This window comes from Pleurodeles waltl, chromosome 6, assembly GCF_031143425.1.
Source record: "Pleurodeles waltl isolate 20211129_DDA chromosome 6, aPleWal1.hap1.20221129, whole genome shotgun sequence".
NCBI lineage: Eukaryota > Metazoa > Chordata > Amphibia > Caudata > Salamandridae > Pleurodeles > Pleurodeles waltl.
This window is the reverse complement of record NC_090445.1, coordinates 1,593,283,839-1,593,305,104: the sequence shown is the minus strand read 5'-3', so window position 1 is coordinate 1,593,305,104 and position 21,266 is coordinate 1,593,283,839. Positions and strand designations below refer to the sequence as shown.

Here is a 21,266-nt window from a genome sequence, read left to right as displayed (position 1 = left end):
TCAGTACTCTTAATATTAGTGATGGTTGCATAATCATGTTTTAAGCCATGACCTGCTTGAAAGCGATGTTGTAACCGGTGGTCTTCACTGGAGCGGGCAGGCTGGAACAATTATAGCTGCAAAATCAGCTTCTGAAATCACTCATTCATTAAATAGGATCGCTTAAGGATAATGAGCCCATGGTTCCAAAACTTAAGCTAGTGCTATCAGCGTGAGTTTCAGATTACTAACCATAAGAAAAGCCCACAGTACATGAAGCCCTCTCTTGTTCCCCTGTGATGCAATGGGTTACATAAAAAACCTGGCAGCACATGCCCTTCTGGCTTTACTTCCTTCCAAGAGTATAAATGTGCCTCCTGCTGACCAGCAATCAGCAGTCCCACAAGAGAGAGAGTCCAAAACCGAGAACCCAGAAACAGCCCAGCCCCCAAGAGATACACTGAGGCCAACTCTGAGTAAACCATCATGTTTGTGCTGTGGGTAAGCCTTGGCCTGGCCCTGACAAGCCTTCTTCAAGCTGAGATGATGGAGGTCCCAGTAGTCAAAGACTTTCAAACTGACAAGGTAAGCATACTAACACTCTGCTCGTCAGCTACACATATCAAACCTTAGAAACTTGGAGTGTTTTAAAGTAAGAGATACTGGGAGGCAGGAAACTCTAATAAACCTCCAACGAACCGCAGTCCCAACATGCTCTATTCCCAGATATTCCAGGATGATGACCCTAACATACCATTTCTAATGAGCTTCAAATGTGATTCACTTCACTCATGATACTTCACGTTGCTGCTCGCCATTTCAGTTGAATCTCAATCCTTCCACCTTCTAATAATCCTCCACAAGGATCTTATGGGGCCCTCACCCTTTGAATACAATTCAAATCTGACCTGTTCCACACTCATTATATGTATATATATATATATATATATATATATATATATATATATATATATATATATATATATATATATATATATATATACACACATGTATATATATATATATATATATATATACACATGTATGTATATATATATATAATATATATATGTATGTATATATATATATAATAATATATGATACATTGTTATAATGTAGTTGCACACTATATCTGTTTCAATTGCCCCTTAATGCTGTTGGGAGTGCAGAAGACTGGTGGTCCTGTTGGGAGTTGGATCTCACGGTCCTCTGCCTCATCCCTGTGTGTCTGACACCTTAGTTTAATTGTGCTGTCTGGCCTTAAGACTGTTTCTAATAGTTTCTATTGACCCAATGTATGTTTATTACTCCTATGGTTAGAAATGTACTTCAAATTTATGCATTTCATGCACTACTTGTCCTATTGACTTCCAATGTCTGGAGTTAGTAAGGCTAGTGAGTTAGCAGGGATGAGGACATGTGTTGTGCCTTTGGCTTTATCATTGGGATTTATTTCACATCAGTGTCATCGGAAACCTGGACGGCAAGAAAGTTAATTTATTTGGCGGTATAATATAAAATAATTCTATATCACACTATAACAAGCTTCGTCAACGTCATAGATGGTAAAAAAAATGAAAAATCATAAAAACAATCCCAAAGTGAGTCTTAAATAAAACATTTATAACACCAGAAGGGATTAAAGTTCATTACAATGGTGCAAAACAGACAATTTTTATGAAAATGTTAAAAGTGAGCCTAATATACGATCAGACAAATGCAACATTGTATTCCCTGGTTCCACCGGAGTTTCAGATATGTATGTGCCATGTTACTTAATTACAAGGTACATTATCATTTGGATATGGTTTGTAAATCAGTATCTTTGGATTCCTTCATTTCTCACTGTAATGTGTGCTATTGATACTGGGATTCCCAGATCCTCCTGCTTAGCATGGCAAATTGGTGGTCCCATCACTTTGCCAGAACTGACTCAATGATGTTCACCACTGAAATAATGTAGACCCCATTATGTGCACTCAATGCCAAGTGAGAATCTATCCCATCCTCTTGTCCCTCTGATCCTTGTAAACCTCAGGTCGTTCCTCAAACATTGTTACACACATGAGTATTGACATGAAGACAAAATCTGTCTTCTAGAAAACACAAAAAGTGCTCAGACAACCCATGTTCAATTGAGAGTGTCCTACAAGTGAAATCACCAAAGGTTAGGATTCCAATTTCAGTGCATGCATTAACACATAACCCAATGACTGCAATAACACATAACATACAGTTAACACATAACATACTCTTGGTACCTGTCCTTCGTATCTCCAAGAGACTATAGCTCTTTATGGTACCCAATATCAAGTGCTATTGTTCAGACTGGGCAGTGTGATGTGGCATACTGTGTTATGATGTGATGTGGTATTGTATGACGTTCTAGTAAGCTCTTGAGAGATGAGGTTTTCTGCGCAGTAGAGTAGTATAATGAGGTGTTGCAGGTGTGATTTGTTGTTATATTATGTGGTATGATGTGATGTGGTAAGTGTGAATGCATTGGTGATTTTTGGTGCGGTGCTGTTTCTTTGGTGTATTAGGGTATGCGTAGTGCCGTGAAAGGATTAAATAAGGAGGCAGTATGTGGGGTGAAGTCGTCTAAATGGGTACTGGATGGTGAGATGGGACAAGTATTGTTTTTCAGTGGTATGGCACAGTACAGTTTATTGTGGGTTGTGGTATGAAACAATCTCATTTGCTGAAGTGGGAGAGGACCGACTTCAAGAAATAATCACAATCCTTGTCAGGGTGAACCAACCACAAATGTTAATAAATAAACCTGTACTTAACTCTCTGGTAGTTTGGCACAAAACAGTCAGGCTTACATTAGAGCCAATGTGTAAAGTATTTATGCAACACTCACACAATGATAAAGTGACAATCCAGCATTAAAACAATGCCAAATCAATTCAGACAAACAGAATATTCAAATAAAATGACAGCAAACGGGCAACGATCCAGTTAGTAGAACCTGAGTTATGTGTTTCTAAAGGTTAAGGTAAAAATAGCACCAAAAGGAGCGAAGTTCCAGTTTGCAGTTTGTCCCTTCAACTACTTGACAACAACCACTTTTTCTGCCAAAAACTTCGAAGTCAGAAAGTAAACTTTCCACCGGGACAATACTTGTCCCTGTATCTGACCACACTCCATGGTGATTGGTCTGACCTTTTGACTTTGACCCGATCTAGCGTGACCAGATACCTGCGGTTGGTGCTTCGTGCTTTTTGCTAGTTTTAATTTGAACTTTAGACATATCTCCAGTTCTGCATATTAGATTTTTGTTATTTTGGTACTATTTTTGTTTATTATTTGCTCTATTTTTCTAAATTCGTTTAGAATTTTTCTTATGTTGTATTTTCACTTTATTATGTTTCAGAGCTACATAAATACTTTACACATTGCCTCTAAGTTAAGCCTAACTGCTTTTATGCCAAGTTACAGAGATGTTAAGCACAGGTTTATTTAGGGTCTCTTTGTGGTTTATCCTAACAAGGCTTGTGATTATAATTTGAGGTGGGTTCTCACCCCCTCAAATAATACTCCAAGGCCCATATTTATACTTTTTAGTGCAAAACTGTGCTAACGCAATTTTGGGTCAAAAAGTTTACCTCCGGCTTACCTCATTCGAAAGTGCCAGCCGGGCGCGGAATTTATGGAATGCCGCAGGCTGGCGCTAGGCATGGGCTACTGTCAGAAAAAATGACGTTAGCCGGGTGGGGGTGGCGGTAGGGGTGAAGGGGTTTTGCCTTAAAAAATGACAGTAGGCTGGTTAGAGGCAAGAAAAATGCTGTTAACCAGCTTAGCATCATTTCCTGACACACAACCATCCATGACACATGACTGTTGACTTAGAAAAGAGAGGAGTCATGCCCACCACCCCAATGGCCAGCACAGGGGACCAGTGTCCCCTGGGCATGACCATTGTAACCCACTGCCATGCAGGGGGCACCGTGTCAGGGCCCCCAATGGCACTTAGAATTTGTTTTTTAAATACTTACCAATACTTACCCTACTTACCTGGGATGGGGTCCCCCATCCTCTGGTGTCCCTCTGGTGGTGGTGGGGGTGTTCCTGGGGCTTTGGGTGGGCACCTGTGGGCCCATTCTATGGTGTTTGACCATGGAAATGGGTCCACAGGTCCCCTAACACCTGGTCTGACCCAGGCGTTAAATAATGGCGCTAAGCAGGCTTAGCACCATTATTTAGGCCCGCCTCCCACCCACGCACCATTTTTGCATGGGGGATAAATATGGTGCTACAGGCTTAGAGTCATTTTGTGTACGGGAATGCCTACCTTGCATCTCATTGACGCAAGATGGGTTCACGCATCGAAAAAATAAAAATGAAGTTTACTCCTATATTTTGATGCTAGACAGGTCCAGCATCAAAATATAAATATGGAGTTAAGTTTGCAGCATTTTTGCATCCAAAAAAATGATGCACAAATGGCGCAAACAGAGTATAAATATGACTCTAATTTTGTACAGTGACTGCCATACAAAATTAATAAAGAATGGAATGCACGAGTCGGAGGTAGTGCCATCATTCCCAGGTCTTTAGTATTGGACTTCATGCCAATGGGTCAGTGGCTTTGCAGGATATGCTCACAACACCTATCCTAGATGGAGATGCTGAATTGACCATAGATTGCCCCCACCAATAAATGTAATGAATTGGTGAACCTGACCTTATGCCTTCCCTTTATCATTCTGACCCTCTTCACATGTTTCTCATGGCCCATGTGTCATTGTGTCCTTTTCCATTTGTCTGTGTCTTTTTGTCCACATATCTGTGTTATCTTGTCCATGTTTGTGTGTCTTCGGGGCCAGCCCTGTGCATAGGCGAATCAGGTGGTCGTTTATGGCTCCTTAGCTCAGGATGGGTGCTGGAGCTTCAGTTTTTGTTTCCCTTTGACATCCCTGTGAGTAGTAATGGACAACCTCCTCCTCGTTTTTCTCCCACTTCTTTATCATCTGATACACCACCTTGTGCTCATTATGCTCTGACAAGAATATCAATGTGGAGGCAGATGGAGACATGGCTGGGCAGCTGAGGCCTCCAGATGGAGATAAGGCATCTTGTCCTCGACTTATGTTAATAACACCTTCAGCTGAGGCAGCATTTAACAGTCACTTAAGCTAATGTTTGTGTCATTAACACTGAAAATTGAGAAGTCTGCATATCAAAGCTAAATAATCAACACCCCTCAGTGGGCTAGTTCCACTGGTACTTGCATTCAGAGAGATTAAAGCTAAACTCACATACTGATGTTTTCCTTTTAATGTTTGTGAAGAATCTCTATGACACCACGCATTGGTAAAGCCAATAGGTCTTACCAACGAAGTAGAGTGGCATAGAGTGAAGTAGACTGGCACAGAGTGGAGTGGCATAGAAAACTGAAGAGTAACATTGTGTAAAGTGGAGTGAAGTGGAGTGGCATAGAATAGAGTGACATAGAGTAGACTGGCATAGAGTGGAGGAGTGCAGTGTGAACTGGCGTAGAGTGGCTTAAAGCTGAGTAGTGTGGTGTAGAGTGGCGTAGAGTGGAGTAAACTGGTGCAGAGTGGAATGGAGTGGTTTATAGTAGAGTGACATAGGGTACAGTGGCATTGAGTAGCATGGTGTAGAGTGGAGTGGCATAGAGTAGAGCGGCGTGGAGTGTCGTAGGGTACTGTGGAGTGGTGCACAGTGCAGTGGTGTATAGAGTAGAGTGGAGTTGAGTAGATTAGAATGCAGTGGAGTGGCATAGAGTAGAGTGGTGTGTAGTACTGTGGTGCAGGGTAGAGTGGTGTAGAGTGGAGTGGCACAGCGTAGAGTGGAGTGGAATGGTGTAGAGTGGCATAGAGTAGAGTAGCTTAAGGTATAGTGGCATACAGTGGAGTGGCTTAGAGTGCCATAGAGTGTCAATGTGCTGAGTGGAGTCCAGTAGAGTGGAGTGAAGTATAGTAGAGTGGAACAGAGTAGAGCAGATTATGGTGGCATGGAGTTCAGCGATGTAGAGTACAGTGGTATGAAGTGGCATAGAATGGAATGGCGTACAGTAGAGTGGAGTGAAGTGGAGTAGAGCAGAGTGGTAAAGAGCGGAGTGGTGTAGATTGGCATAGAGTGGAGTGAAGTGGCATAGAGTGGAGAAGCGTAGAGTAAAGTGACATAGACTAATACAGCTCTGGGTGCAGTGGTGGGTGGCAACATTGAAAGTTGGAGGCTCGTGAAAGTTATGGATGACTTTTAAGTCGCAAGCGGGCACTGCATTTTCTTTTACTTTCACCTTGTCATAATTTTGAAAACTGTGTACTCTCATGCTGTGAGACCAACCACGCCCGTTTTCCCAGAACTACAATTACAACTGGAATATGTGACCACTGCCATGGGCTCTCTGCAGAGAGGCCAAAGATTGGTTGGCCATGTATTCTCAACACCTCTTTGACCCACTGCTCCAGAACTCTCGATCATTCGTTGCCGGTTATAAACTTGTGGTGCAACTCACTTCAAAGTATGGACTGTACAAGAGTGATGTATTACATGAAAACTATACAGAAACAACATCCTTTAAATAGCTAACACTTTTGGGGAATGCAACTATGCAAGGTTAAGTAAAGCACACGCAATATAAACAGTAACTAAGTATTCTACATTATTCTACATAATGAATTGGCATATATGCAGAATTGTTAGCCTACCTGAGTGACAAACCCATCCTGCTATGCCTAGCTGTAGTCCGAAGTCCCCCTAAAATGCTGACACCACGACCTTGAAGAAGATCAACACGGTCAAGTGAACAGGAAGGAAAAATAAATGACACCTGTCGGTATTTAACTCCAAAATCTGCGCTGCAGCACATGTGACTGGGTAGTGGGCTCTGCAGTACAGGAGGTGCAAGAACAGAGGCCTGCAGCAGGAGCATCAGGAGAGGAGGAGGGGATAGGTGTCCTGGAACTGTAGAATGAAGGAGTACAGAAATACCTCCTGTGGCCGGGGAACAGGCGTTGGAAAAACTGAGGAATTCACCCGTGAAAGGAAAGCAGTAAATTCAAACCACGCCCCACTTCTGCAAGAACAACTGAGGAGGACTCTGAAATTGGTGGCACAGAGGTACCGGCGAGGACAGAGGAACTCCCAAGAAGGGAAGATAATTGGTTCGCTGCAGAAACGATTCAGTATGCATAAAAGCACAATCACATACTTGACTCATGCACCATGTTAGATGCCTAAAGAAATGCCACTTCACTGAATAAAAATCCGACAGGAGCATATGGAATTAACCAGATTAACATTTAGGATACAATAAACATGTAAGTTAGAAACCAAATTAAACTGTCATGGAGGGCCATAGGCAGCTGCTGATGAGCTCTCTCTAAAATCAGCCTTCCCACCCCTCCTCGCCTCTCCCTGACAAGGCACTCTGCCCCAGATTCGGAGTTCAGTTTTCTCACCATGACAAGGTATATCACGGTCCCTTTCCATGCAGCCTCCATGTCCAGTCGGACTGTGAGACGTGGTACCATGCGTTGGGTTCCATAGCGTAACCAACAAACCTGACCAATCCAGGTCATGCTGTTCATAATAGCAATCAGCATGAGAGAAGTGCCAGGATTGGTTGAAACAGGCTAACCAAGTACTCCTTTTGAGACTGAGGGCTGTGTCTGCACTCCACTTGGCTGTCTAACACAGCTCGAGTTAGAGAGGTCTGAACTGAACATGTCAAGACAATCTGCCAGTCCGACATGCACACTTTAAACTTTAGGCTGAGTCGTGCCTGCTGCCAATCAGCAGGCATGGCCTCACGTACACCCTCACATGCAGGATGGACCAGCATGCTTCAGAGCTTTTTAATAAAATTATATTTACCATTTTATTTACTTTTGCAGCAGAGAGGAGCAATGCTCCTCCACCCTAAAGGCAGAGCCGCTACAATGTAGGAAAGCACATTGTACATCCAGGAATAATACTGAAATGCTTTTAAAATATAGTGCATTGCAAAAAGAGAAGGGAAAACTAAGACGTGGAAAAACACATGCACTTGACCCATGCTCCAGGGAGGAGCTAATAAAAGAAAGAAAGGGAAACCTAAGGGAGCTAAGCAATTGAAAGATTGAAAAAGAGAGTAACAAAGAAAACAACTAATGGTATGCTGTGGGCGGGTTGTAAGCCCACTGAACTGTAAAAATAAGTCTTGCAGCACAGCGCAAACTAAACTCAACCGCTAAGTGGTGCTTTTTTTTAATTTTTCATCTCTGTAAAACTGCCTACTCAATTTAGACTCAAACATGTAAGTGAAAGACTTGGCAGAACCAAACATTGTCAATACGAGCATCTTTAGTTTTGGAGTTAAAATGATCCTGCTGCTGTCTTTACTTTACCTGCTATTTGTGAATGAAGCATTGTCACTGATTGTACTTGCATGTATGGGTGTGCGTGTGAGAAGGATGGGCTGCTGATGCCTTTGCTGTAACTGCTCTCTGTATAAGAAAAGTTTATTGAAAGCTTCTTGTGTTTACTCTACCATTATCCATCAAATCAGCTCAAGCTTTTAGAATAGGAGTTTACACTCCATGCCCATCCAAATGAGTCTATTTTTTGTTGTTGCAAACTGCTGTCAATATTACACTATTAAAAGCATAGACATCCTATTTAGAGGTTATTAAACTGCTGAGTTAAGATTATAACAGTTCTACTGAGAAGTTTTGATATATTTACATTAAAAATAGACCTTCTATGCTGCGTTCTGTGGTGCCCAATGTTATGTACAGCACCCCTTTTGAGTTGCTAAAGTGTCACATTCAAATTATAATTTGAACAGTATTCACCCCTTCGAAAGTTACCTGGTCCATGCTAAATCTGAAGACCAAGTACAAGTGAACTGGAGATTCGGTCAGCTGAAAGCCGTCAAAATATCTATCTGAAAATATTTGGGGAAATGACGACTTGCTGGAGGAATTGGACCAGGATTTACCACACCCACTAGTAATTGTTTCTTTTTCGCAGGGGAACAGCAGAATTTCAACTGTAATCACCATTAACTTCACTCCTTAGAGTTACTGGTACCCTTGGTATCAGTAACTCTCCGAGGATGGAAGAATTAGCACACTACTGGCACCAGGAACCTCATAACAAGGCCCTAGATGGCTTCAATTCTGCCAGCTGAACTAAGCAATGAATGCCATAATTGGCAACCATCTACTCCATCAGTTGTTCAATTGTGGAATCCCTCATGGCCCAATTCTCCCCCCTTCATTATTCATTGCATACATGCATAAGCTTTGTGAGTGCTTTCACCTTCATGAGCCATGTTAAATTGAGATACCTCCATGTGGTACTACAAGCAGGTATAGTGAAATAACTGTTCTATATCACCTCAATCTGATTCCACTTGAGCATCCATGAGTTCAGGTATATTGGCATCAACGGTCTAAAATTTAAATATTTTAACCCTTGGTTCAACTCTAGCAATGGTTACTGATTACTGACAAAAGGCAGATGTCCTTCTCCCTTCACCAGAATCGCAATGCAATGAAAGCAGATGCAGGGACACCAATCTGCTGCCCCTTGCTGGTCTCAGACCATACATTTTCGGCCATAAAGAATGCAGATTTAGTTGTGTTGGCTCTCATTATCCTAATGAGGCTGCTGGATTTGGGCGGCAGTATCGCCTCAATTGTCACCATGTGACAACTGTACACCTAATCTGTTTCCGGCCAACTAGCAGCACCTCATCTCTGCCCAAGAGCAGGAATGATCTGTGCCACCTGGGCATGACAAGATGACTTCTCAGGGAAATTGTGGTGGATCTGATCTCATCCTTTTCGCTCAGTTATATTAGTCTCACACATGCAAAGACAAACAGAGGAAGAAAATGGTTCAATAAGATTTATTTAAGCAGCAGCGTCTTAGAGAAAATGGCATGAAATGCAATAATGAGAATGATGAAACATACTAGGAGCAAAATGGTGACAAGGAAAGTGAAACACAGGAAAAGTCCCACCATACTGTCACTATGCATGATACCAGAAACCCTATCTCACTGCAGCCTTGAGAAAAGCACAAATTGAAATAACATCTTGTTGAGAAACTCAATGCTTTCCTAGGCCAAAGAACAACTAGATAAAAAAATAAAACAACACCACAAATGTGGCCTATTCTGAAAGAATAAAACTGAAGCAGAATAAAATGCAACTGGGCTAAAGGGCACAAGCGGCAGGACCAGGTACAAAAATGAAGTGTCCGGAGGCATCACTAAAATGCCTACACCACAATTTGCCCTCAAAGAAGTGTGAGAACCACCTCAAAGCTCAGAAGTCCCTTTGCACAGCAAAGCATTAGTTCATCCTTCTTTATGCAAAGGGAAAGGTTGCTCACATCACCGTGTTGCAATTGCTCAGCATCAGTGCATGAAAGGGAAATGCAAAAGTGCAGGTACTCACTGTCAAAAATGCTCTCCCGATTTTTTCCCATTAAAATTATCACACGCCTTCTAAGAAGTGTTGGTATTCTCTTTTTCAAATTAAAGAAGTGCAGATACTTTGGCCCATACTTATGGATGGTTAGCGTTGCTTAAGCACCATTTATTTTGGAGCTGAAACCGCGCTAACCTCCATATTTATATTTTGATGCTAGACCTGCCTAGCATCAAAATATAGGAGTTAGCGCCATGTTTAGGATGCGTGAAACCACCTTGCGTCAATGAGGTGCAAGGTAGGTGTTCCCGTCCTAAACACAACGCTAACTCCCTAGCACCATATTTCACTCCAGGCAAAGAAACGACACGCAAGGAGGAGGCGGGCCTAAATAATGGTGCTAAGCCTGTTTACTGCCATTATTTTTTAATGCCTGGGTCAGACCAGGCATTAGGGTGCAGGTTGCCCCATTTCCATGGCTAAACACCATGGAATGGGCACAAAGATGCCCACCCCAAGCCCCAGGAACACCACCACCCACACCACAGGGACACTACAGGAGGGGGACCCCCTCCCATATCAGTTTAGGTAACTCAAATTTCTTTTTTGTAAGTGCCATTGGGGGCCCCTTACAAGAGGCCCCCTGCCTGGCACTGGGTATGTTGGGCTTGTCCAGGGGCACTAGTCCCCTGTGGTGGGCATTGGGGTGGTGGGCATGACTCTTGTCTACACTTAGACAAGACTAATTTTTTGGCTGCTTGGGCATCAAAAAATTACTGTAGGCTGGTTAGCGGCATGTTTTTTGCCGCTAACCAGCCTAACGTAATTTCACACCCACTAGCGCCATTTTCCCTTCTGCCATCCCTGACCGGCTAGCATCCTTTTTGTGGACACTAGCCATTCCTTAGTGCCATCTTGCTCATTTAATAAATATGGCGCAAAGATGTCTCTAAGGAATGGTGTTAAGAACAATTATGCATAACTGCGTGAGCGCAGTTTTGCATCATTTTTCAGAAATATTGGTCATAGTACCTGGGAACCCCTGGCCCTTTAAAACACTGCTGATCATTCCTTAAGCATCTGGGTTCAAAGAACCATTTTCTTCTTGTTATCTACTATCATTACCAGCGAGAAGACTCCGCTTCTGGACACACTTACCATAGATTTTACTTATATTTCCAAAAATCCCACTAATGTCAGCCCCACAAAATGGCATATTACCTATAATTGTTGCTTTTTTGGTCTGCTTTTGTGAGTATATATTCTCCACAGGATTTATTTATTTTCTGTTGCTCAAGCACTGCTTGCAGAGCAGAGTGCCTAGGACTGAGTAATGGAGTCTTTATCATATCCCTGGGTCCAGATGATGGGTTTTGGTGAGAAGAGATGCAGTCTGTCTCGTCGCAGAGCTAGCCCCTGATTTAGGCCAAGCCTCGGCTCCAGGGGCTGTTAGTATCCTCACACTCTGCTACTGGTTGATGGTCATCTAGACTCATGGGGAGGTTTGGTAGCCAGAGACCACCATTCTTGGGTGCTCTGCCAGCTGTGGTCACTCCACTTTTTAATTTTCTATTGGGACACTATTCAGGTGACTATAGACCAGTGTGGAATCTTTGGTGCCCACTCTCTTCCCCTGTTGACATCTGTTCTACGATCATTTTGAGCTGAACTCCTGGTGGCATTTAGGCTGTTTTCTATCACTGAGACAGTAAAAGAAAATACACTGAGACCATTATCTCCTCACTATTGAGTGCACCAGTGTCTCTGTTGGCTTTCCTTTCTGTCAGAACTGATGGTTTATTAAATAACCGGCAAACATAAATCTAAATGGCCTCTTGTTGAGTCCTCTGTGTCTGCTGATCTTGTTAGCAATAGTGTGTACTCTAAAGCCATGAATCATGACAAGATGAAGGATACTATGTCAGACAATGAGAGGGGTAAAACTATAAAGCAAAATGGTTAGCTTGGTTCATCTGTGTCATCCTCTTCCCTCGATCCTCCCTTGGGTGCAAGGATGTCTTGAGGTCCACCTACTTTTGGACTACAAGACTAGGGAATTAGGATGGTTTACACAATTTAGTCGTCTTGCTTCCAAGATGATCCTGGTTATCAAGGTTACAAAGGAAGCTGTGCTGCAGGAGAGGAAGGAGACTGAAAAGATAACTGCTCCAATGAAGATGCATCCTGTAAATAGGCAAACCTGCACACTCTCTACTCAAGGACCCCTTGTTGTCCAGTCAGGTAGAGTGGTTGACTGTTGTGCTAGAGGATTACATTCCCAATCAATTCAATTGCTTGGAAGGTGAATGAACCCTGTTCTAATCCAATACATGGCTTGGCATGAGGGCACCAAAGTGTTTCAACAGGATGTCCCAGTCTCTGCTATGGGATTTTCAGTCTGCATCCAATGCTATGTTTACATAGTAGAACTGTGCATGCTTGCTTTCCAGGACAGCTAGCTCATTTTTTCACAGCTACTGCCTTCCTTGGAATTCTGGGTTTCTTTCACCCAAGAGGAGGATTCTTACGTATCACCTCCCTTAAATTAATCTTTCTGCAGACGTTGATGCATTTCATGGTGCTCTGGGTCAAAATTAAGTTGGTCTGGCATTATGGTTCATTCTCCAGTGGTAGAGCTTATTGTCTCTGAAGTGTGTTATCAGGATTCCAAGATGTCCAAAATTATGCATGAGCAGAAGTAGTGGTTGATACCTGCTCACCGAGAATTGGGGATTCTATTTAGGCAATGGAACCAGCGGTGTTCACTATGGATGCTTCTTTTTATGCATGTGGGTATTTCCAGGTTTTCTTTCTACTGAGAGCTACTGGCTATAGATGGAGGTTTTAACTTGTATAAGTGGATATAGCTCTTAATAGGACTCACGATCTATGTGAACTACCAGAGGGTCCGTGATGCAAGTAACTTTCATTGTTTTTTTTCAGGACATCGATGTGAGTAAAGTAACATTTGCTACATCTTTCAGTAGTCCCCATCTGGGTGTGGAGAATGGCAGGCTGGTTTCTATAAGCTGGAAGTCCCCACCTTTTTAGAAATTCTGTGCCTGATCAGGAAGGTCTTTGTGGTGATTTGCAAAGGAACCAGTATTTAAATGTGGGATTTCTTTGTAAAAAAGGACAACAATGTGTTACCCATCTTCTGTTCCAGGTAAGGGTGTGTGGTGCAGATGTATTGATGTCCTTTGATGATCTTGCCATTTTGTCTTTCTCCCATTTCTAGTCATTTTCAGAATGATTACCTATCTTCTAGGGGGCAAAGCGGCGGCACTGATGGTAATCCTCTACTGGAACAGGAAGGCTTTATTTCTGGATCTCCAGCAAATAGTGGTTCCTCCATAGCGGATTAACAATGTCGCTCATTAGAATTTAGCTGTCATTATGTTCGTTGAATGTCTAGGCTTACAGCATCTGTGGCTTCCTCCTCATGTGACAGGGTATTTTCGGCCTCTGGGAAAAACTCTACTCCACTAAAAAGGGATACCTCCACTGTTCACCCTTCCATAAGGGATGTGCAGCTCATGGGTTGTTTGATGAGAATGCACACCATTGCTGGATCCCAGTTCCTGCAACATGGATTGTTTGGGGTATTCTGCCAGCAATGCTCAATGATAAACGTGCTGCAGCAATGCACAGAGAGATCCTTAGGAGGGTTTGAGGCTTCTATGTTTCTGTGGAGTTTCTCTTTAGGAATTAACATTGCTCAGAAGTGAGCTGCTTTCATGGTGATTTATGATGATGAGAATCTTCTGAAGCTTTTGTCCTTTAAGACCTTCTTTGTAGTGGGTAACATTTCAGCCTGGTGGTACTGCAAGTTGTGTCCTTGGTGTGCCGGGTCCCTTATGTGAGGATATTTTCTCATCAGCTTAATAATGAGCTGGTATTCTTTTTGAAGTGTGTGTCCCATTATCATCTTAAGTCAGAATGAATGCTCCTTGTGTTTCACCTTGTTCCAAATACTCCTAAGGTGACAACCTTGCATTTCCTAGGTGTGTGCATGGTCTTGTTCTATCTGATGTTTTGATAATAATTGTATGTCATCTACTCTAGGTAGATGGGCAAAGTGTGCTATCCCGATGGCTTTACGTGATTTCTGGAAAGACTCTGTCCGATCAAGTGTAGGACAGATGCGCACACCTTCTAGAGCAGAGGCTGGCAGCATCTCAATTGAAAATATTTATAGGACGTCTAGGGGAGCTGTTCACTCAATCGTTGTGTCCAGCTAGAGACTGGATGCGGAAGAGCAGAATCAGTTGTCTTTTGGTGATTTTGACTTCAGGTTTAGAAGCCTAGGCATCTGGATACCTCTGTGCATTATTTTATTCTTTGAGACTGTTCTAACCAATTATGTTTATTCCCACACAAAAGGAGCAAGTAAGGAAGCTGAAAAAGTTATATAATTAGGTAACATATTGATAATCACATTATTCCAATTGTATAATCCTTACTTCCTCCTTGCCTCCTGTCTGGACCAGCATCCATCAATGTGGCTTTGCTAAGGGGTTTTAAGAAAAAAACAAAAGCTACAGAATGGATTGTCTTGATGTTGAAGGTCTGTTTGTATAAGGCATTGCACAAAGAAAAATGAATCGGATTATTGGGATGACCGGTAAGTAATCCTGGTATTTTCCTCAAACCAGCATTTGAAATCCTTCAACCATTAAATAGGATATTTCAGGACAATGAGTACACAGTGCCAGAACTTAAAGAACTATTATCATTTCTGACAGCACAAATGACATGTGGCCTTATCTAATTCTCCTGTGGTGCACTGTGTTACATAAGAAACACGTGTCAGCACAGGCCGTTCTAGGCAATTGCAAGAAGAACAAGCATTTGCAATGCAATGGGTCTCGCGTTTGCTTGAGTTAAAGCTACTAGCATTGTAAACTCCTAACCAGACTTTTCTTGCCACATAAACTGAAAATGAAAAGCAAAACAGTTTCACATAAGTGAGCCGACGGCCGCCAGAAGCTCAAAGCAGACACATAAAAGTAAACAGAAGTTCGCTCGCAGTTAAACATATCTGTAAAAGTGCAATTATCCATGAACAGGCAAAAGTGCAAATATCCATGTAACAGGGACGATGTCCTGCAAAGGGCTCCACTACTTCCCAATGAGATCGCACTGCCTATGAAATAAAGAGAAAAAGTAGTCCGGAAACCATACCAAAAACATGGAGCCTCGTATGTTTTCAGTAGTTGGTCGGTGCGCTCGAGGCAGGCTAAACACTGGGAAAGGCATGACGCATGCATGCCTTTCACTAAGTAAATCAAGCGATATTTTAAAAGGCAAGCCCACAAACCAACCAAACTGATGGGCGTGACATGGGTATGGTTTGGTGCTCGACCTTAATAAATGAGTGGCGTGCTTACCAGAATTTACCCCAAAGGACAGAATGAAACTGAGAACCCAGAGGTAATCCAGAGAAGACCATTAGTATTCAGTCTTAAGGTTCAGACAATGTATGTGCCGGGCTTTCAAGCTGACAAATAAGAGCACCATCTCTCAGGTCATCAGCTACATACACATGTAACATTAGAAACATGGAGAGCTTGGACGAAAGCAAACAATACTAGTAAAGGGATCTAACACATCATCTCCAACCAAACCCAATCATATTATGCACCATCTCCTAATATGTCAGGATGATTGCTCTGTAATTCACTCCCAATGTCCTTTGAATGTAACCCAACTACTACAGATATGCATTTTTTTATAGATCATTTTCAACGATGCTCACTCCTGGCACGTGCCACTTTCTGGTTTTCAATCAAAAGCAACCCACTGGTACCCCCCAGTGCACATCATACTTCACACATTCCAACTACACTATTACAATATATTATACTATATCAATATATTTTATGCAGTGCAAAGTCCATAATTTCCAACTGCCGCTTGATGCTGTTCAGAGTACATAAAACTGGTGGCTGTGAGGGTAAATGCTCATTGCAACCATCACCCAGAGTACGTGTGTGTGTTTGAACCACTAATTCAACTTTGCTATGCATTCTGTGATCATCTAATGCGCTTTACTTAATCTTACCGATTGAGATTTCGTTGGGTGTCATGGTGGCCATGTATTGTCACACACCATTTGCTCCCAGTTCCTTCACGTGCTATCTTTTGACCGAAGAATATGTTGTCATTGAGTGTATAGTTGAGATATAGTTTGCGTGACTGTTTCTTTAGGTTTTTTGACTATTTTTTCACTGATACTGTGTGGTATTGAGAGTGTGGTGCCGTTCTCTGCCCTTATGGGGGGTACCAGTGAGTGATCCCATCTATTGACCTGAACCTGGCCCTAGTGATGATCACCACCGACCATATTCACATGCCATGGAAGGATCTTTCCCTCCTCTTAGTACGCTTTACCACTACAAGCAGCAATGGTCACGTCTCCAGTCACTTTGATCTTAGGTATGGGAGCCATGACCTAGCCTATTGCCCTAGGAGGGCCTCTCAGCAGGGAGATAACGCATGTTCAGCAGATAGCATACACAACGTAAATCAATCATGGTTAATGATTCGGCTTTCTGCCGATGCACAGAACATCTTTTGATCAGCGCGGTGCTTCTACTGCCCAGCGATGTTTATGCTTATTTAGGTCTTGGCCCATCAAACGGGCAGAGGTCATGACCTCCACAAGTCTAGCTGAGGACTGTCTGCCTTATCTAGAGATTCCACGTGCCTGGCATTTATCCAGTGCTTAATTTGTGCTTGTTGTTTCCGGTGCTGAGCACCGGCACTTATCTCTGAGGGCCTGCGCTTAGTTTCGTGTCTCAAGCATTTACTGTGAGCAAAAGACACGTGGGAAAGACGGAGGAAGGGAAAAAAGAAGAGTCAGAAAAGGGGAAAAGCAGGAAGCTGCACGAGTGAGCTGAAGGGGCGGGGGGTGGCTGTTGATGGATTGAAGAGGCCCGAGGTGACTTCAGGATTACTCTGCCTCAGTATTATGTGCTCGCACTTTTAATTTGAGCAGCCGCGTGCTTAGGAGGAGAGCTTTTAGCACAGGCACCTTTTTATTTACAAATTAAGCACTGCATTTATCTCTATCAAGGGAAGCTGCCTCTGTAGCAGGCCGCCTTCAGAGAAGTGAAGTTTGCTGAAAAGACACCGTGTCTTGAGCAAACGTTTTGATTCATTAGAAACAAACTCAGTCCGGATTTTTTTTCTCTAAGCAAACAATTCAGAAAATATTTTTTTTCACCTTAGCAAGGATACCATGCTTTGCACAGGGGGCGCCAGCAGGAAAACAAGCATTTGCAATACAATAGAGTCTCGCATTTGCTCGAGTTGGAGCTATTAGCGTTGTAAACTCCCAACCGGACTTTTCTTGCCACATAAACTGAAAATTAAAAGTAAAACAGTTTCACATAAGCGAGCCTATTCACAGTAACACGGCCGCCATGAGCATCAGCGTGAAGAGACACACAAAAGGAAAAAGTAGTTCTCTCGCAGTCAAACTTATCGCCAAAAGTGCAATTAGCCATGTAACAGGGGCGATGGCCAATGCGTAACAAATCCTCCCCAAGTAGGGACAAACATAAACCATTTACAAATGTCATCAATGGATTTTGGAAGGGCAAGCCCACAAACGAGTGGTAGTGATGTGCATGAGGTGGGCGTTGTTAATAGCCCAGATAGTACCAACACGTCGGAAAAGCTCTACCTAATGAGTGAAAGTATCTCATTCTCAGCATCCCTGCGACCCACTTGGGGCAGACGTACTCCTCCCCCTTTCCTAGCACCTTACACCCTTTTGTGTGGCCTTCGTAACGGGGTTTATGAAAAACAAAAGCTACAGGGTGGATTAAATGTGCATAAATAAAACCTGGCATGAGGAAGGAAGAATCAGATGAATGGGATTACCGGTAAATAATCTAGGCACATCTACAAACCAGTGTAAGGAATCATTCATCCATAAAACAGGATATTCCAGGCTAATGATTCCCCGGTGCCAGAACTCAAGACTGTTTTGTCAGTGCCAGCATCAAATTGCCGTCAGTTTAAAGAGTGCACATGATATGTGGCCCTCTCTTATTCTCCTGCAGAGCAACGTGTTACATCAGAAATACTAGCCAGCACATGCCCTTCCAGACTTTACCAATGGTATAAAGGAGAGACTTTACCAGGGCCCCAAAAGGCAGAGTGAAACTGAGAAGTAATCCAGGCCCCCAAGATACACACAAAGGCCAACACAGAGAAGACCATCAAGCTCTGTGGATAACACTGGGCTTGGCCCTGACAAGCCTTCTTCAGGTGATGAAGGTTACATCTTCTCGAACGAATCTCAGTCCTAGCATGGACCATCTCCTAACTTTCTATGATGGTGACTTCATAATTATCTTGCTAATTGCTTCGATTCGGACAGACATCACTTCTTACATGCCATTTTCTTATGGATCACTTACAATGAAGCTCAATCCTGGCATTTACCACTTTCTGATATTCGACCACAAGGACCCAACTCTTACTCCCAAAGCACTTCGACCCTCACCTGTTCCAACCATGATATTTTGATATATTAAGCTGTATCACTCTATTTTATGCAGTGCAAAGCCCATCATTTTTACCTGCCCCTTGATGTTGTTCATAGTGCATAGATTGTTTTAGGAACTGCATCTTGAAACCGTCACCGTCATTCTATGTTTATGTGTGTGTGTGTTTGTATCACTAATTCAATGTTGTTGTATAGTCCATGGTAATCTAGTTTGTTTTATTTGCTCTTCTGTTTTGATATTTTGTAGGCGGTCAGGTATACTTACTCTCCAGGTGCTCCCAGTTACTCCACATGATATCTTCTGATTCCTGTAGTGCTATTGTTTTTTTGGTTGATATATGGTTTACATGATAGTTTCTTTGGATTATTTGACTGTATTCTCTCTGATATCGTGTGGTGTTGAGATTGGCGTGCCTCTCTCTTCCCTTGTGGACTGTCAGTGAAGGGTCCCATCCAATGCTCTAATCCTGGCCCAGTGATGCTCACTACTGACAAAATTCACATGCCATTGAAAGTTCTTTCTTTCCTTTCAGTCCTACTAGCAGCAATGGTCAGGTCTCAAGTCATTCTGATCGTGTAGTGCTCATGGTTACTGGAATCATAACATGTCTTGGTATTGCTCTAGGAAACACAGAGGGAGATAACACATGTTCAGCTTATAGAATCCAAAATGTGAATGGCTAATAGTTATTAATTACACTTTTTGTGGTTTTACAGGAACATCGTTATATCAGTGCCGCTCGTCTACTGCTCAGAGGATATGGACCTTATTTAGAGCTTGGCCCTGGAGGGAGGCAGGGCTCATGACTTCACCACCATAACAGAGAACCTCCTGCCATATTAGGAGCTCCCCCTTGTACCTGGCAGGGATCTCTCACCTGTGAAGGGAGCTGCCGCCTCAGTGATTTCCCTTCACAGTAGTGCAGTTGGCAGAGCCATATTTAAAGAACCTGTTCAGAAAATGTTTTTGTTCTGCGGTAACAAACTCTTAAAGTACAAGTGATTATTTCTCTAAGTCAGTGGTTCCTAACCTTTTGACTTCTGTGGACCCCCACTTTACCTTTACTGGAACCTGGGGACCCCCAGTGAATCATAATTTGAATCTACCCCCACTCACTGAATCAGTACTGAAAGCTGGGGAGCTAATCTATTAATATAATTACATTTTCTAAGCAGTCGCGGACTACCTGAGGAGGCTTCACGGACCCCCAGGGGTCCCCGGATCCCAGGTTGGGAACACTGCTCTAAGTAGAAAATTCAGGAAAGTATTCGTAATGACTGTAAAGGTCATATACCATTTTCCCTGCACCTTTCTGTCATGCCTGATATGGTGGACACCTGCAAGAAGCATGAATTACAGTAGTTCACCTTCAAAAGGGCAGTACGCCCATCACTGTGATGCAACAGTGGTGGACGGACTGGGGAGGTTCCCCCGAATGTAACTGAGCAACTAACTTGACTCTAAATAGAGCAGTGGCTCTACATTTACAATGGGGGGGCACAAGGGGGCATACAATAAAAATAAAAGTTAAAAAAGGCACCTACCTATAGAACATCTTCTCTCCTCGTGTCACTTCGTCTCTCACAGCTCCGACGTGCGACGTCACAGGAACCAGGAAACTGCACAATCCAATCCTGATGCTGGTTTCGTGGTGGTAACCAGCATGAAACCAGTGACAGGATTGGTGGGAGCGGGCTCTCTCAGCACTCACCAAAGCGCTGGACCCTGTGCCTTCTCTAACCCAGCTGTCTGAAGGCAGCTGGGTTAGCGATGTTTAAAGTGCACATGTGTGCCTGGCCATCGCAAGACAGCCGGCCAAAGGGACATGCGTACTTTAAACAAGTGCACAGCTCCCTGCCGCCACTTGGCAGCAATTGCCACGCCCGTTCTGACACTTGGTTCAGGATGGGGCGCTGAAAAATAAAATGGTAATAAATAAAGTTTATCACCATTTCATTTTTCCGTTGTGGGGGGAATTTTGTTGGTGGGGCCACGCTCCTCCGCCCACGTGGAGGGGCCACCCCTGAAATAGAGTACAGAGACCACAGGTTCATAAAAAAGGGAAGACTGCTGATTTGCAACATTCCTCCTCCTCTGTCACGTGCTAAATAATGCACAATGTCTCTGTGTGCTACCCTCTTTGGTTTGCTATGATTTGGACAGTTTGGTGTGATGAGCTGTTGTATTTTGCTATAGTGAGTGATGTGGTGAGGTGATGTATGCAGTAGTGGTGTAGTATGATATGATGCAGGAACGGCGGTGTAACTTAGTAGTAGTGACTGATGTGGTATATATATTACCTATTGGCGGTCGCCAGTAGGTAGCTATAGTTAGGACCATGTTTCCATAGAAAAAGTGTTTTGTGACT

General features: G+C 43.0%; 1 protein-coding gene across 1 annotated transcript in view; it reads left to right on the top strand.

The window, feature by feature from the left end:
• Positions 1 to 370: 370 nt before the first annotated feature.
• The window catches only part of LOC138302175 (lipocalin-15-like), a 65,978-nt gene continuing 45,082 nt past the window's right edge, over positions 371 to 21,266 (top strand). The window contains exon 1 of the mRNA XM_069242524.1: positions 371 to 564. Coding sequence (XP_069098625.1) covers positions 466 to 564 — 99 coding nt within the window. The 5' untranslated portion in view covers positions 371 to 465. The remainder of the gene's footprint in view (positions 565 to 21,266) is intronic.